At 42.9% G+C, this 18,420-nt stretch overlaps 1 protein-coding gene across 2 annotated transcripts in view; it reads left to right on the top strand.

Annotated features, from left to right (window-relative positions):
- The window catches only part of PLOD2 (procollagen-lysine,2-oxoglutarate 5-dioxygenase 2), a 280,821-nt gene that overhangs the window by 205,107 nt on the left and 57,294 nt on the right, over positions 1 to 18,420 (top strand). For both annotated transcript variants that reach the window (XM_073579116.1, XM_073579115.1), the window contains exon 8: positions 4,180 to 4,281. In XM_073579116.1, the coding sequence (XP_073435217.1) occupies positions 4,180 to 4,281 (102 nt within the window). The remainder of the gene's footprint in view (positions 1 to 4,179; positions 4,282 to 18,420) is intronic.

Here is an 18,420-nt window from a genome sequence, read left to right as displayed (position 1 = left end):
TGTATTCTTACCCAAACAGTTTCCACAGAACTCCCAGTCTCTGAAGCTTCAATCTCTGTGCAGATATACGCATTTCTAACATACAATGCAACACCCCCTCCTCGTTTATCAAGTCTGTTTCTTGCAAATAAGTTGTATCCTTCTAGTCTTGTATTCCAATCATGTGTATTGTCCCACCAAGTTTCAGTGATTCCAATGACATCATATTTCTTTTCCTGTGTTAGTAGTTCCAATTCTCCTTGTTTGTTGCCCATGCTTTGTGCATTAGTATAGAAACATTTTAGTTTGTGATTGGTTTCTCTTTCTCCAATATTTTTTTTAATTAGATTCTTTCGTCTTTGTTCTTCCTTTCCACTTCTAATAGCAGAGTTCTCAGTAGCATTTGTCAGGTGTATGGCTTTTTCTGGTCTTTTGCTTCCCTTCCCATGTTGTTCTAGTTTAAAGCTCTCCTTACAAGTGTAGCAAGGCGACTTCCAAATACCTGCTTTCCAGTCTTCGTAAGGTGCACCCCATCTCTAGCAAGTAGTCCATCGTATAAGTAGTTCACTCCGTGATCCAGAAATCCAAATCGTTGCTGACGGCACCATCGACGTAGCCAGTTGTTCACCTGCAGAATCTTATTCCACCTCCTTGTTCCATGGCCATCCACTGGGAGGATGGAAGAGAAGACCACCTGCGCTCCCAGTTCTTTCACTTTCTTGCCTAAGTCTTCAAAGTCTCTGCAGATGGTTTCCAGGTCGTTTCTTGCAGTGTCATTTGTCCCCACATGTAGTAGCAGGAATGGGTAGTCATCTGTAGGTCTGAAGAGTCCTGATATCCTGTCAGACACATCTTTAATTTTTGCACCTGGAAGACAGCACATTTCTCTTGAAGTTATATCCGGTCTGCAGATAGCGGCCTCTGTTCCTCTCAACAGGGAATCCCCCATGACCACCACTCTCCGTTTCTTCTTCACAACATTTTTCTTTCTCCATCCAGGAGGACTCTGAAGGCGTACAAGGTTGCTGTTTGTTGGCAAAGTCTTATCCTGATGTATTTCTTCATCGTTTTCCTGCGTGAGAGCCTGGTACTGGTTCCTGAGCAGTATGGGTGCTGACTGCCTCCTGATCCTCCTGCTTCTCTGGGTCACATGTCTCCATTCCTCTGTTTCTTCAGGTGCACTTCGAATTTCTTCTCTTTCTGTAACATGAAGAGATAATTCTGCTCTGTCCAAGAACTCTTCACCTTCCTTAATGATCTTCAACGTAGCTAACCTCTCTTCGAGATTTTGCAACTTTTCCTCCAACAGGGTCACAAGCTTGCATTTGTGGCATGTGAAGTTTGGCTTTTCCACTGGTAAGTCTGTGAACATGTAGCAAGAAATGCAGCTCACCAAATGGCTCCTGGCCTCTTCCATCTTGAGATTTCTTAAAAAGATGAAAGATGAGCCTGTCGGCGCGCGGTTTCTCCGATTTCCTCTTTTCAGCTGCAACGGCCAAAACCCAGTGATCGTTGAGCTCGCGGAGACTCTTCACTTATCCCAGAAGGCACTGGGAATATGCAAATGATCTCCTCAAGACTCTTCCCCTGGTTTCTCCGATTTCCTCTTTTCAGCTGCAACGGCCAAAACCCAGTGATCGTTGAGCTCGCGGAGACTCTTCACTTATCCCAGAAGGCACTGGGAATATGCAAATGATCTCCTCAAGACTCTTCCCCTGGTTTCTCCGATTTCCTCTTTTCAGCTGCAACGGCCAAAACCCAGTGATCGTTGAGCTCGCGGAGACTCTTCACTTATCCCAGAAGGCACTGGGAATATGCAAATGATCTCCTCAAGACTCTTCCCCTGGTTTCTCCGATTTCCTCTTTTCAGCTGCAACGGCCAAAACCCAGTGATCGTTGAGCTCGCGGAGACTCTTCACTTATCCCAGAAGGCACTGGGAATATGCAAATGATCTCCTCAAGACTCTTCCCCTGGTTTGCGTTAGGGGCAATCGTTTAACGGATCCGTTAAATGGGTGCGCTAACGCTGATGTCATTTTTGACATCTTTTGTGCCCTAGCGCTAACGGTATGCGCTAATGCATGGTAGCATTTCGCTACCATGCGTTAGCCATACAGATCTATGCATAGCGAACACGTCCATTTGCTATGCGTTAGAAGCGACGCACCCAAAAACGCTGCAGACCGCTTTCGAGGGTGTGTCATAAAGTAACGCATCATCGCTAACGCATGCTGATTTCGGCATGCGTTAGGATGCATTACTATTATTGCGGCCAATGGGTGCGTTAACGCATCCGTTACATAGCGTTAGTGCCGCAATGTAACGGATGTGCTCAACGCTTGGCACTTAACGCAATATGAACCACCCCTAATACCGACCTCCTGCTGTTCCCTTTCCAACACTTCATGGGTCCCCCACCAGTCTCTGTTCTTCTTGAGTCGTTACATTTTTGACACGGATGTGTGACCACTGCAGCTAATCCCTGGCTGTATCAGTGCAATGTCAACACTGCTGTGATTGTCAGGATAGAAGAAACCCGATTCGTCTCAATCTGAAAAATGAAATCCTGTTACCCAGTGTTGTCGGTCTTATTCATTCTTCCATCTTATTATTGTTCCATAGCCAAAAGCACCCAGTCTCTAAATTTTGATCTTAATACCTCTGACCAAAGTAATATGTAATTAAAAACTACATTGTGGTAACTTAGCATTTACAGGTGCGTTTTGGTTACCATACTAGCAATTGTTTATTGTTAGCAGACATATTTCTACTTCTACAAAGTATAATAGAGAGTTTATATTAAACCTTATGCAGTGTTTGTGTGACGGATGTCAGAATTTTGTTTATTAGTGTTTGCTTTTTTTACGGTTATTGTTTTTCCTTTATAATAACTGAACTCTGTTTCCTTCATTTGGCTTGCGGTTTTATCCATTTTATAGTTCTTAAGTTATGTTTTTAATTATGCCACATGTGAATTTGGGCCTGGTACCTATGACACTAGCGTGTTATGTGCGCAGAAATGGTATTTATCTTGAGAAACCGTGAAACCACGCTTGTAATGCCACTATAAAAAGTGCAAGCTGCGTTTGAAAAGCGTTGGTGGATTGCGGCACCACACTAAAAATGAATATTAATTATATTTAAGTAATGATTTTTAACTTTTCAATTAAACTGGACACTTGTATACTGGCCTAATCTAAGGTTTTTCAGCTGTAGTGGCGTGACCGGATGGTGACCGTCGTTTGTCAGTTGCTACATGGCACCACGATTGATGTGTGCTCGGTAATTTTTGCAGTGCATCTTTCAAATAATGTATATCTTTGAAGCATGGTTTTACTCTGCTGTGTAATCCTGCCTGAAAAAGACTTAGTTATCACCACATTAATGTAGGATATCTTGGACAGCAGTTTAGTGATTGCTTCCAGATGAGACACACACATAGAAAGTCTGCAGGATGCGTGCACTTCTGACCATCCGTTATGAGGCCTTATGCCCACAAATTACATGGTCTATTCCAGCCACAGGAGGATGAGACAAAGGTGGTTGTTTGTGAACATGGAGCACATATTTCTAAAATGGCACAACTTCTACTTCAAAAGGTCTTGTAGAGTTTAAAGAATATGGGACGATTTCCTCCTTTTCCCTACAGTTTGCCAGTGTGCCACATCCTACAACTTGCCTCCTCATTGACCCTTGATTAAAACAAAGTTAACAAGCCATTTAATGCCTTTGATGGTGGTCATATCCATGTGGCGGCTCCAGGAGAGCACCTGTTGTTAAAACATTCAAGCTGGAACCTTATAAAATGGCTTGTAAATGTTTGTATGGTAATATCAACCGTCATAAGACTAAGCGCAACATTAACTACACTCATAATTTAATATGGGTTGCAAACTTTTCTCCACTTTGCCATTTTTGTCTTTCTTCTTGTACAGTAGAAGAGATATAAGCTTAAAAAAGTAACACTGTAGATATATAGAAGACATTGTTTGGTTTTTCTTTAAATCTATTTTTTACGTTAAAATAATTGACATATAAAGAAGTTTCCTTTTTATTGTGTAGCTCTTTACAATTTGATGACATTCTTTGCTTTAAACTTTTTGCATATATTAGTTTGTATATAATTTTCAATTGTAAATGTGACATTTTTGTATTTTTTAAAACTGCTACGGTATTTTTTTTTTTTTTTTACATTTTTAGGTTCAGCTGAATTATTTTGGAAATTATATACCAAATATTTGGACTCCTGAATCTGGATGTGGGACATGTGATATGGACACTATAGAATTATCAACACATGAAGTAAGCAGTTTATAAATTCCTTGTAATTGAAATGTTTATATAATTTCCATTAACATAAATTGGATAATTTGATTCCTTTGGTAAATGTTTGTTTTCATACTGTAATGAAATGTTTTTGCCTTATAAATAACGTATTGAATATAAGATTGTATATATTCTGAAAACTAAATATCTCTGCTGATCCCATCTGCACTGTTTATTTAGATGCATGATCCTCCTCCTTAGCTATTGGTTTCTGCATTGATCCAGAAAACGTGGCTGTGCAGTACAGAATGAAACAGTGGAGCATGTGCACCAATCATGGGAATAACCCATTAATGTTTATAGAAGATTAAAAAAAAAAGGAGTATAATAAGAGGACCATTAATGTCATAGGCACCAATGCAGTTGGAAGCACAGTTTCACTTTTATCCCTTAAATCAATTTTAATGAAACCAAGTGTAGATTGAAAATTAGACTTCATTTTGAAGTGTATAAAAAAACATTTAAACAAATTGTTCTATACGTAAAGTAATGTAGTGTGCACATTGGTTACATTGCATGATTTTTAAGAATTTTTCAGGGTTAAAGGGAAATTATCACCAAGTTTCCCCATTTAAAGTACGTCCAGCACCTGTAAATTCTCTGTTACAGCATGCTAGAATGCTGCATAGATGTCCCCAGTCCGCTCTGCAAGGCACAAAAAGTAGCTTTTATTATACTTACATATGGTCCAGTCTGATGGGCATCTCTGGTCTTCATCCGGTGCCTCTTATCTTCTTACGATCACCCTCCTTATTCCCAGCTTCTTGTGGATGACGCATCCTACGTCATTCACGCTGTGTCCTTCATCATGCTCCTGCGCAGGTGTAATTCTCTCTCTAATTATTGTAAAATTTAAAAAGGAAAGCAGCACTCCATAGAATTCAAGGTGAAAAAAAGGTGGACTTTAGTCAAACCAACATAGCATGGCAACGTTTCGGCTCACACTGAGCCTTTCTCTTGAGGCTTGAGAAAGGGTCAGTGTGAGCCAAAAAGTCGCCATGCTATGTGGGTTAGAATAAAGTCCACCTTTTTTTCCACCTTAAATTCTATGGAGTGCTGCTTTCCTTTTTTACGTTTATCTGGATTTGGTCAAGTGTTGGATACATTGCTTAGGCGGCCTGGGCACCCGCTAGTTGTTGTTGTGCTGTTACATTTTTTCACAATGTAATTATTGAAATACATATGAGCGGGGTAAGGCCAAAGAGCGCCGATGACCCTTAGTTAAAATCTTTGCAGGGCAGAGATAAGTACATCTACGCAGGAGCACGATAAGGGACACTGTGGATGACATGGGAAGCGTCATTGACACGAAGCAGGGAAGGAAGACTGCAATAATAAAAAGTGCGGTTGCGCCTGATGAAGAGTAGAGACGCCTATTGGACCAGACTGTGCCATCTGTAAGTATAATAAAAGCTATTTTTTGTGCCTTGCAGAGCAGACTGAGGACTTGTGTACAGCAATCTAGAATGCTGTAGCAGAGGGCTTACCGATGCTGGTTGTACTTTTGTATGGCGAAAACATGGTTGTAGGTTCCCTTTTTAAGGTTATTTATTGAACAGAATAAGATGTATCGCCCAATAAATTGTTTGTGGTCAAATAACAGCATTCCAATAACAAGTTAAAGAAGAAAATTGCAATTTCTGGTAATTACGGTAACTAGTGAAAGTTTTGGACTGGAAATTTGTGTTAAGATTGTCTCCATCAGTAGGATTACCAGTAGGGTAGTAATATGGAAAAAATTTGATTTGTTGGAGATTTAGGCTAACAGATGTTTCAGATGTTTCACTAATAGCCAGTAAGTATTTTTGGAATTTTAAAATTTACTTTTCCTTACTCCACCCTCATGCTTTCATGCTTTCCTGTCACAGATTTGTGGAAGACGTTACATGTCAGTTTTTATTACATTGCTTCATTCATAGCAAGGCTTGTAAAATGACAAACCAGAACCATATAAGCAAAACATCGCTGTCTGGGAAGCAAAACAATATAATTGAGAAGACTGGAAATCCCTTTTGGCAGCCGCCTATCTGTTTTGCAGATTGAGGTTTCCATGTGTTTGTGTTTAGTGGCTGATTATATGTGTTATATACAAAGAGGATTTCAAACTGGTTTTTTGTTACTTTGGGTAAACAGAAGGAAAAAACTGAATTCCTAATGTATGATTTGTACTGGATGACTGACAAACAGTGGCTAGTAAATTAGGTCATGGACTTGGAGCAATCAATGCAGAACACAAAAAAGTGAAAGGGTTGTGGCACGGAAGCTTAATCTCTTCTTTTTTGGCTATCTAATTTATTAGGTTATTATGTAACTGTTAAATCATCAAAGAAAGCAGTGAGCTATGTCCGGTGTAGTAATTCAGCCCCATTAACTTGAATGGAGAGAAACTGTAATGCCAAAACACAGGCAGAATAGAAAAATGGTGCGGTTTCTTAAAAGGAAAAAAAGGAACTTTAGAAAAAAGAAAATTTAGGCGATGTCTTTAAAACCAATATATTAATTTTCAACACTTGTGAGTTTAAACTCACTCCCTACATTTCAGTAAGTGCTGTCTTTAATGGTGATCTAATTTGTGTACAAGAAGAAGGGAATTTTTTCCCGCAATAAAGTTTGGGGAATTTACCTTACTGTTCACAGTTTTCAATGAAAGTAAAGGTGCTTTCACATTGTGTCCAGGCACCCCCACCGGGGCTTGCGTCCAAACCCTCTGAAAAATGGGATTCTTGCGTATGTGCAAAGTAGGTCATAGACTATAATGATGTCGGCAAAGCGAACGTGCGCTCTGATGTGCATCATTTTTGGGTGTATATGCCTACTGGAGGTATACACTCAGACGCAGTCTACTAGGTCAAGGTGACCTTATCCAGTAGGTGTAAGCTCCCAAAAATGATGCACTGCAAAGCACACGTTTGCTCTGCCAGCATCATTTTAGTCTATGAATTTGGCTGCAAATATGTCCAAATCCCGTTTTGCTGAGGGGTCGGACATAAGCCCTGAAGGGGCAACCGAATGGGTGCCTGAACACAATGTGAAAGCATGCTAAGACCAGCTAAATGACAATGAAGAAAAATAAAGGCATGCTTTACTAGTGTCATTACATTGAGAACACACAGACATTCCTGCACAAGCGTACTTCTCTGTTCTGTTGAGGGCAGAGCAATGTACTGCAGTGCGCAGGTGCCAGGAAAGGTCAGAGTACACCTGCATAGGAGCTCGGTGCTGAGGAGACTGTGTGGATGACGCAGGGACACATCATCCATATGATGCAAGAAGATGGAAGGCGCTGTATTTCAGCCCTGAAAGTTTGTGGCTGTATCTCATATTGGCCAAACCTGTTGACAGGTTCTCTTTAAGGGCTCATACTTGCGTGAAATACGGACAAGTGCAATCTGATAAAAAATCGGATTGCACTTGGACCAATGTTATTCAATAGGTGACATCTCATTTGCGAGTTTTTTTTCTCAGCCGAAATCGGACTGAGAAAAAAATTGCAGCATGCTGTGTTCTGCTGCGATTCTCAGATGAGACTTGCCAATGAAAGTCAATGGGTGTGAGAAAAAAATCTCACAGCACTCGCACCATGCGAGTGCTGTCCTATTTTTACGCATCGGTGTCCTTTGAAAAGCCGGCAATTCATGTCCGGCTACTAGAGTTGAGCGACTTTTGGTTTTTTAGGGTCGCGTTTCATTTCGTGAAACCCGACTTTTCCAAAAGTCGGGTCGAGCAAGATCGTCCGATTATAGGGAAAAGTCGGGGTCGTACCGAAACACGAAACCCAATGTAAGTCAATGGGTAATAAAAGTCGGCAGTGAGAGGAGGACAGGAAACACACCAACAGTGCCCATTTGAATGCCAAAAGCATCAATTCTTCTTACTTAAGCTTGTCAACCTTAATTAACTTCATAATACAAGTTACGCACTGAAAAATGGGGGTTATTTGGCTACAGTTGTGGGGGGGAGGGCTGGCTACAGGTTTTCATGTGCCCTGGGCGAAAGAGCGCCCCTTTAACACATACCACAACTCATTATGCTCCGATACGGCAGAGAAATAGCGGTATAGTACAATGAAAAATACTTCACTTTTTACATCTCATGACGAGGCCCATCTATTTCTCCATACAGAATCATTGGTCCCATATAATGTTTGAAACAGTATATGATGAGCTCCACATAATGCTACAGTATATGTTGGTCCCCATGGATGAAGCTCCACTGTCTTATGGGCCCAAATAATGCTCCAAACATAATGGGCCCCATTTCTAATGCTCTAGTGTATAATGGGCCCTGTAAATGCTGCTCCAGTGTCTGATGTCCACCTTTGGAATGTTCCAGTGTATGGTGGGCCCCATCTATCATTCTCCAGAGTATAGTGCTCCCCAAAAACTGCTGTCCCAACATTGAAAACAATCAAATAAGTCTCCTCGCTAGGGAATCCCTGTACTTGTCTGGACTCCTCGTCGTCCCCATCTTCCATCTCACTGCACAGTATTTCAACTTTGCAAGTGCTGTGATCCTGAGCAAGCAGGGGGGCCCACTCGTTGGCGACGGCACTGGCACAGGGCCCCTGATAGTACGGTGGTGTGTCTGATGGCGGGTGGGCCGAACCTGCACTTTCATCTGCAGCTTCCTCTTTGTCACCGTGTAAGATGGAACTGTATATGGGAAGGGTAACCTGAGTTTCATCAGGGTCAGATTCAGGCCCTGTAGCGTGCGAGGGGAATGTAGTGGTCTGGGTTAATGTACCAGCAGATTCATCGAGCAGTGGCTGGGCATCAGTGCACTTGTGTCGCCCCCAGGAGTATGGTCGCCACAGTGGCATTACCTTCTTCCTAGGGAGTGTGATGTCATGCTTGGGAGCAACGAACGATCTCTCTAGCAGGTTAACTGATTGGGCGGCGTTATTCCCACGAGTCATGACCCTCCAAACAGCGTTCATGAAGGCAAAGTGTTTGTTTTACGTGGGCAGTATGGTTGCAGAGCTGAACCTTAAAGGAATGTCCAGAAGGGCACCACCAGGAGTGGAGCCTACGGTTAAATTCGACTCCACCTGGGAAACCTCAACCATGCCAGCTACAGAACAGATGCACACATTGCAAGCTTAATTCCGTTAACGAACGAGACTCCGTCATGCCCCGCGGTCCGAGTCCGGCTTACTAGAGGGACACGTGAGGCTCTGGCACATGAGATTGGCCAATAACTGGTGTGTCATGCCCTTACATGTCCGTGGCTGCATGTGCGCTACACTGAAAAGGCCATCGTTTGTCGCTTACAGGTGCAGATAACCCACTGAACAACGTTAGTGATGGGGATCACTGATTACAATTATTACCCGCGAACAATGATTTCCCAGTAAGTGCAGGTCAACCGCAGTTCCGGAATTAGGCCTAACCGTCATTCCTGAAAAAATGAAAAACTTACGTATGCAAACCACAGGTGCTGTAGCTTGCTTAACAGCTCGCCAGCCGTTCTCACGCCCAGTATGGATTACACGTGATTGCACAAAGGTGAGAAAGGGTACCGTATCCCCAGATAACATGTATGGCTAGCGTACACATTCAAAATATATGTCTATACATCAGGAGGCAGGCTCAGACGGTGTTAGGCCCAGTATGGATTGCACGTGATTGCACAAAGGTTAGAAAGGGTACCGTATCCCCAGATAACATGTATGGATAGCGTACACATTCAAAATATATGTCTATACATCAGGAGGCAGGCCCAGACGGTGTTAGGCCCAGTATGGATTGCACGTGATTGCACAAAGGTGAGAAAGGGTACCGTATCCCCAGATAACATGTATGGATAGCGTACACATTCAAAATATATGTCTATACATCAGGAGGCAGGCTCAAACGGTGTCAGGCACAGTATGGATTTGACGGCCCAGACTACACAGCGGAGGAGCAGGAAGAGGTAAAGATTGCATTGCTGGGGCCCTGCCCAAGCAAGGGGGGCCCACTCGTGGGCGTCGGTACTGGCACTGGGCCCCTCATAGTACGGCGGTGTGTCTGACGGCGGGTGTGCACCACCACCGTCAGAGACACTTGATTGCACTATGAGGGACCCTGTGCTAGTGCCCGCGACCAAGAGTCGGCCTACCCACCTGTCCAGGGCAACGGCACTCGCACGGTGTCGTGTGCTAGGTGGTGACCCCGGCCATGGGGGGGGGAGGCAGCACAGTTAAGGAGTTTTAGAAAGTGGCATATCTTGATGTTGGACATTCAGCTGATGCAAAAGGCGAAATAGGTGAAGTCCCAGGAAGAGGTGGACCAAAGCAAGCCATTTTTCTGTCACCCTATGTGTCATCAGGGGAAGGTGGGACAAAATCCTTGGAAACCCATGCGTGGTTCATTTTAATGAAGGTTAGATCATCCACATTTTGGGTTGACAGACGGGTCCTTTTTTCTGTCAGGATTGATCCAGCTGCACTGAAGACTCTTTCCGATAGCACACTTGCAGCTGGGCAAGCGAGCTCAGGTAAGGCATATTGTGCCAATTCAGGCCAGGTGTCCAGTTTAGCGGCCCAATAGTCAAAGGGGAATGACCTGTGTGGGAGAACATCGATATGGGAGGAAAAGTAGTTTGTAACCATAGTTGACAACTGCTGTCTCCTGTCACTTTCCATCGATGCAGTATTACCAGTTGTGTGAGCGGTACTTGAAAAATCAGTCCACAACATTGTCATGAAACCCCTGTCTCCAACGCCACTTCTGCTGTGTGCACCACGAACACCTCTGCCAAGCTGCCCCCGGCCCGTACGGCTCGTGTGAGAACCATCACCGCTGCTGTGTGCTGGGAATGCCTCAAGCAACCGATTTACCAGAGTTGCTTGTTTATTAGCCAATATTAGGTCAAAGTTCTCCTGTGGCATGATGTTTTATAATTTGCCTTTATAGCGTGGATCCAGGATGCTGGCCAACCAGTAGTCGTCATCGTTCATCATTTTGGCAATGCGGGGGTCCCTTTTTAGGATCTGCAAGGCATAATCTGACATGTGGGCCAATGTTCCCGGTGTCAATGATGCACTGCGAGTGCTGGTTGGAGGAGCACTTTCTGGCAAATCCACATCCCTCCAGTCACGCACAAACCCTGTACCAGACCTTGCCACGCCAACATTTTCACTTGCCCCACGAGATGCATCCTCCTCCCCTAAGTAATCGTCCCCATCATCCTCCTCCTCCTCCTCCTCTTCTTCCTCCACCTCGTCCAGGAGAGGTCCCTGAGCAGACAATGTCTGAATGTCATCAAGGATTCCCTCCTCCTCTTCCTCCTCATCAACATTGGCTGCAGAAGCCTGCTCCTTAAGGTGCGTCAAAGTTTGCATGAGCAGACGCATAAGTGGGATGCTCATGCTTAGGATGGCGTCGTCTGCGCTTACCAGCTGTGTGCATTCCTCAAAACACTGAAGGACTTTACAGAGGTCTTTCAGCTTTGACCACTGCACACCTGTCAACTCCATGTCTGCTCTCAAAGTGCCTGGCCGTGTATCCTCCCACAAATGCATTATGGCCTGCCTCTGCGCTTTCCACCAACCAAAAGGGCATCATCTCAAACGAGATTAGTTTGGCAATGTGGGCGTTCAAACCCAGTGTACGCGGATGAGAGACTGAGTACTTTCTTGACCTACTCATAGTGTCTGGGAGGGTGAGCTGGACTTGAGAGCTGCATATGGTGGAAGTAGCGGTGGACAGGGCGGACTGAGAGAGGGTTGATGATGGTGATGGAGTTGGTGTTCTTTCTGATGGCCTAGAATCAGTCTTTCGTTGATATAACAGTGGGATTCCCTGACTGCTGTGGCCTTGCAACGACACCTCAACATTTGCTGCTGTGCTAACCGGTGGGCTTACAGTGGGGGAAACAATGTAGCGTTGCTGACTACCTTCGTTGTGATCAGTTGCACATGTGGCACTTGAGGTTTGGTGTTGTGTCCACGCTTGCAAGTGCATGGTGTTTAAATGTCTAAGCATGCAAGTGGTATTCAAATTTTTCACATTTTTCCCTCGGCTAAAGGTCTTTGCGCACTTCTTACAGATAACCTTGGCCTGATCATGAGGATTTTGTTCAAAAAAGTGCCACACTGCACTCTTCCTACTTTGGCAGACATTTTGCGGCCTAGCACGCTGTGATCTTTTGACCCTCTGGACAAGCTGTCCAGCAACTCTTTTGATTTTTGGAACCTGTCTTTGGAGTGCTCCGGGCATTCCAGATAACAGCTGTTGCGATGTCAATGTCTGCTGTGGATGCTCCTCATCTGAGCTATTGGAAGCAGCACCCTCTTCCCCCAATGGATGCCAATCTGGGTCAACAACAGGGTCATCCATCACCTCCTCTTCAATGTCATGTGCACCTTCCTCTGTGTCACCGTGTATGGTGGTATAGTGTGCGGGAAGGGGCACCTGAGTCTCATCAGGGTCAGAATCTGGCTCTGTACACTGCGAGGACAATGTAGTGCTCTGAGTGAATGTACCAGCAGAATCATCCATCAGCGGCTGTGCATCAGTGCACTCCATGTCAGATTCATCTTGGCCTGGGTAATTCACCATTTGACTTGATAATCCAGGCATGGTATGTGAAAACAGCTCCATGGAGTAATCAGTATTATGGCCTGCGTCATCCTTCAATCTTGGTTGGGGTGAAGGACACAAGGAAAGGTGTGTTTCATTAACATGAGCCTCCAATGACGACTCAGTGCTTTTACTTTTTACAACTTCAGAAGAGGAGACGATAGAGCTGGAGGCGGAGTCAGCAATGTAAGACAAAACTTTTTCCTGATGCTCTGGCTTTAAAAGCGGTTTGCCATCTCCTAGAAAACTAAGCCTTCGAAGCCTTATGGAGCCAGACGATGACACAGGCTCAACACCTCCTGCATTCGGTCCTATTTTGCTCTTGCCACTACCATCAGATCCACCACCAACACCATCATTACCAGCTGCCAACCCCCGCCCAATTCCACGGCCTCTTCCACCAGCCTTCCTCATTTTTGGTAGAAATGTAGACAAAATCCAACAAACTATATAGTAATGTAAAACAAGGTACAAGGTGTCTATAGGACAGGGGAGATTTTGAATTTCTGCTCACACTAGTGGACACTGGACACTTATGGATTGTGTGAGGCCCACTGAATATCTGCGCGCTATGTCACAGGCTCGATGGCACAGCTGTGACCAAAGTGACTAGAGGATAAGTGAGATTTTGAATTTCTGCTCACACTAGTGGACACTGGACACTTTTGGATTGTGTGAGGCCCACTGAATATCTGAGCGCTATGTCACAGGCTCGATGGCACAGCTGTGACCAAAGTGACTAGAGGATAAGTGAGATTTTGAATTTCTGCAGACACTTGTGGACACTGGACACTTTTGGATTGTGTGAGGCCCACTGAATATCACAGCGCTATGTCACAGGCAGAAATTGGCTAGTGTATCACAAACTACAAGGTGTATGTAGAATTGGGCAGAGTAGGAATCTCCCTAGAGTGCAGGTCTGTAAGAACGGAACATGTCCTCGACTTATTCTCACAGAGTGACACAGATAGCTTCACTGTGGCTGTGATAACAGCCGTTACACGGTACTGTGTGAGGAGCGTACACCACTGTATGGTGTGAAAACATGCACGCTCAGTACCTCAGCAGGACAAAAAAAAAATTGGGATTGCTTTTAAAAAAGCAGTTTGCAGCTCAGTACCTCAGCAGGACAAAAAAAAAAATTGGGATTGCTTTTAAAAAAGCAGTTTGCAGAGCAGTTGGTAAACAGCAATGCAGCTGTCAGGAAGCCTTAGAAGGCAGCCCAACAACCAACACCACTGATACACCACAATATAGCCTCCCCTTGCACTGCACACACAGTGATTGGTGTGTTGTACAGGCACAATCGCTAGCAGCAGAAGCAGTTTTTTTTTCTTCTTCCCTGCCTAACACTCTCCCTACAGAAACAGCAGCAACCTCTCCCTATGCTAAGATCGGCAGAAGTAAGATGGCGGTCGGCGTGCACGCCCTTCTATACCCCCTGTGACGCCCACCAAAGCAAGCCAATCACTTGCATGCCCTTCTGAAAGATGGTGGTGACCCGTGCCTATGTCATCACGTTGCCCACAGTGTCCGTGGATCCTGATTGGCTGAAAAAGAGCGCAAAACAAACTTTTGAAACGCGACTTTGGCGCGTAAGTCGCCGACCTCGTGGCCGACCTCATCCTAGGGTCGGGTTTCGTTTCATGAAACCAGACTTTGCCAAAAGTCGCCGACTTTTGAAATTTTTCGACCCGTTTCGCTCAACTCTACTGGCTACTATAAAATCACACTGACCGCTCACAAAACATTACATATACACATGGAATACATACATGTAGCGTGGAACATTTTCCCACGCTGTCAGTTCACCGCGGGTCAGGCGGGGACTCTGCGCAGCCTCATTGACAACTGCTGATGTCACTTAGGCTACACAGACTCCCCTCCTGACCTGAGGTGAATAAGAGAGCGTGGGAAAATGTTCAGAAACTTTCCCATGAGTTCATGTCCGGTCAGGCGGGAGGCTGCACAGGCAGCTTTTCATTCATTCATCCGTGTTTTACAGCTGGGGTGGTCGCATGAGCAACGCTCCTGGTTGAAAACTATTTAACCCCTTGAGATAGATTACAGTGTGGGACATGACTGTATGGCAGATAGGTATGGGATATTCTTGCTTTTTAATTTTGGATTTTTTACAGGAGAACAAGAGGGATTGGGAGTTGAATAAAGATGACAAAAATGTGTGTTTAATTATTTCAGTTTTTATTCTTAGTGTGCTTTTTTAACCCTTTCAGACTAGTGGATTAATAATGGATAGCTGTCTTATTGACATCTCTCCATTATTAACCAGGCTTAATGCACTTTACATTAGCAAGGTGACATTAACCTCATATGCCACCACTACATGGCAGTGGGATGAGAGAGGCTAAGTGCCAGAATTGAAGTGGCAGGGGGCAGATGTTCTTAGCCAGGGGGGAATTAACCATGGTCCCTCTCTAGGCTAATAATATCTGCCCTCAGGCAGTCACTGGTTTTCCCTCTCTGGCAGAGAAAATTTCACGTGAGCCCACACAATTTTTTTTCGTGATTACATTCTTTTCATTTAATACCTACAGCTCCAAAATTGTACACAAACACACTAGTAAAATTAGTAGTCACTGACCTATATAAATCTCCCTGATATGCAGTGGTTTACTATATGCAAACCATGTCTCCTAAATGAATTAACGGCTATTCTGCTATCTCTCATTCAAAAAAGTAAATAAATAAAAATGTGTGTGTGCGTGTATCTGTGTATATATATGTATGTATGTGTATATGTGTGTATGTGTATATGTGTGTATATATATATATATATATATATTATATTATATTATATTATTTTAAAACAATGCTATGTTAGCATGAGCTTTTGCATAGGGAGAACTGCTGTATGTAAAAGCTCATGTTAAAATTGCATTGCATATGCCTGTCATATGGATGTTCTGTGGAAAAATCACACAGAAATCGCATGACACTCGCATAGCACTCGTCTATTTTTTCAGTCCGGAAATTGGACCGATTTTTTTTTTTTTCTCGCAAATGGGTATGAGTCCTAACACTGGCCCTCCTTTTGCTTGTTTTCCGGCAAACTCAGATGTACACATCAATACTCCAGGAGCCTACCATCAATCCCAATGGATGGCCAAAGTGATATATGCTCTGAGGATCTTCGTTTCATCATCAATTTTGTTCAACTTTAAAAAAAAAAAAAAAAGTTTTTAAAAAGTCTCCATCAATTTTGCACTTTTACTGTGTTATACTTGAAGGCTTGGTACCTCAGATCCCAGCCACATCACCACAAAATGACTTGACATTACTGCAAGAACTCGTAGCATACAAAGGAATCAACGGGCCCCTTCCGCCTACAACTTATAACTGATTGAGGGCTATCCTCTCAAAACTAGCCACTGTCAAAAACTGTGAGGGTTGATGGACCCTCATTTTTTTATTTTTAACATGAGTATTGTGTGGGAGGTCCAAAGTCACTCCTAACTGAACAATGGCCCCTCTTTAACCCCTTAGTGACCAAGCCAATTTTGCCCTTAATGACCAAGCCAATATTTACAATTCTAATTACTGTCACTTTGAGGTTATAGCTCTGGAACTCTTCAATGGATTACATTGATTCTGACATATTGTACATCATGTTAGTGGTAAAATTTCTTTGATATGACTTGTGTTTATGAAAGAAATAGAAATTTGGCAAAAATTTTGAAAATTTTGCAATTTTCAAGCTTTTTACATTTTTATGACCTTTAAATTAGAGAATCGTGTCAGACAAAATAGTTATTAAATTACATTTACAACATGTCTACTATACATCAGCATAATTTTGGAAACATAATTTTTTTGTTAGAAAGGGTTAAAAGTTGATGAGGAGTTTCTCATTTTTTCCTACAAAACCACATTCAAGAAGTATATTGTTTTCAAACATTTTTATTGGATTTTTAGTAAATAACAAGGGTTGGGAAAAGGGGAGGGAAAGAAGGGAAAGAAAGGGAATTAACAAAGGGAAAAGGGTGGGAAAGAGGATTAAGGGAATAAAAAGTAGAGAACTCAAGTCTTTTTAACAATGCCATACAAGTACATGAATATACATAAGTAATGTATCAAAACCCATACAATGCACATATATATGAAGCCAAGTTAGCGAATTCAAACCGCACCAAGTATAATTAAGTGTTACAGAATTTAGTGTTCCAAACCTTCCATTTGTTGGAATATCTGATTAATCCATCATTAACGGTTGCAAATCTCTTTTCTATGGAACTATGCTGATGAAGTCTGTCCAAAATTTCACAAAATAATGGTGGGTCAGGTTTTTTCCACCAGTAAGCAATTGTATTCTTTACTACTAGAAAGATATGTATGATAACAAATTTAACTGACTGGTCAACAAGTTCCAAGTCTAGAGACAGCAAAGCTCTTTGGGGAGTGATTTTGAAATTTTGGAAAAAGGAATTGATATGCAGTGACACTCTGTTCCAAAGATCTTTAATGTTCGGGCAGCCCCAGAACAGGTGAAAAAGGTTTCCTTGTTGACCACAGTTCCTCCAACAAAGGGGAGAATGCTCCTGGTTTATATGCGATAATCTTATAGGGGTGAAATACCACCTGGTTAGAATCTTGAAATATGATTCGTGAAGAGTCATTGAAATAATAGACTGGTAGGTGTATTTGATGGCGCTATCCCATTGCTTGTCTTCTATGGCCACATTCAATTCAGACTCCCACCTCCTCATGTATGCATTTTTGGAGCTAACCACATCACCATTGAAGAAGTTATATAAATTTTTTTAAACTCCAAATATTTTTGTTATTAGCGTTGCACAGCAATGATACCAATATCTCCAGGTTAATGTTTTTGTTTTTTTTAAGTTTCTGAATGTACTCCTTTAGGATTAAAAAGGGCACTAAATCGGAAGATGGCAAGTTAAATTTAGATTTAACATTACTAAAGGTGAGAAATTCGTCTCCCTCGTAGAGGCTTCCAACTCTTTTAATATCTGAACAAAGCCAAGACTCCGACAGAGGAATGTTGTATACAGAGACAAGTAGGTGTAAAGGGAATTTCCCGAATTGGACCCGATTGTTGTACATTTTTGAAGGCTTTAAGAATATTCTCCATGCAAGTATGATTGGCTTAAAAATTGGGTGGGATGAGATCAGCCTCGGGTAATGGAATATAAAAGTAAAGAAATGCTCTTTTGCTGATACATGTCTACCCACATCATCTTCCAAGTCAGTCCATGCAGGTCGAATCTTGTTACAAAACCAGAACCAGCTTTGTTTGATTAAGAGCGCCTGATAGTACGCATGTATATTTGGCAAACCTGAGCCTCCGTTATGTTTGTTTTTATACAGTAAGTCTCTCGAGATTCTAGCCTTTTTCCCTCCCCAAATAAAAGAATTAATCAAATTTTGAATCTTATTGATGAATTTGAGGGATAGTCAAAGGCAAAGCCCTAAAGAAGTAGAGAATCTTCGGCAAAGTAATAGTTTTAGTCAATATTCTTCCAAATAAAGAAAGAGCTAGTCGAGCATGGAAAGAAGTGTCGAGAGAGACAAT

Source organism: Dendrobates tinctorius, unplaced genomic scaffold (genome assembly GCF_039654945.1).
Source record: "Dendrobates tinctorius isolate UK_male_01 unplaced genomic scaffold, ASM3965494v1 ptg000060l, whole genome shotgun sequence".
Classification (NCBI taxonomy): domain Eukaryota; kingdom Metazoa; phylum Chordata; class Amphibia; order Anura; family Dendrobatidae; genus Dendrobates; species Dendrobates tinctorius.
Note: the sequence above shows the minus strand (reverse complement) of the source record. Positions and strands in the feature narration are given on the sequence as shown.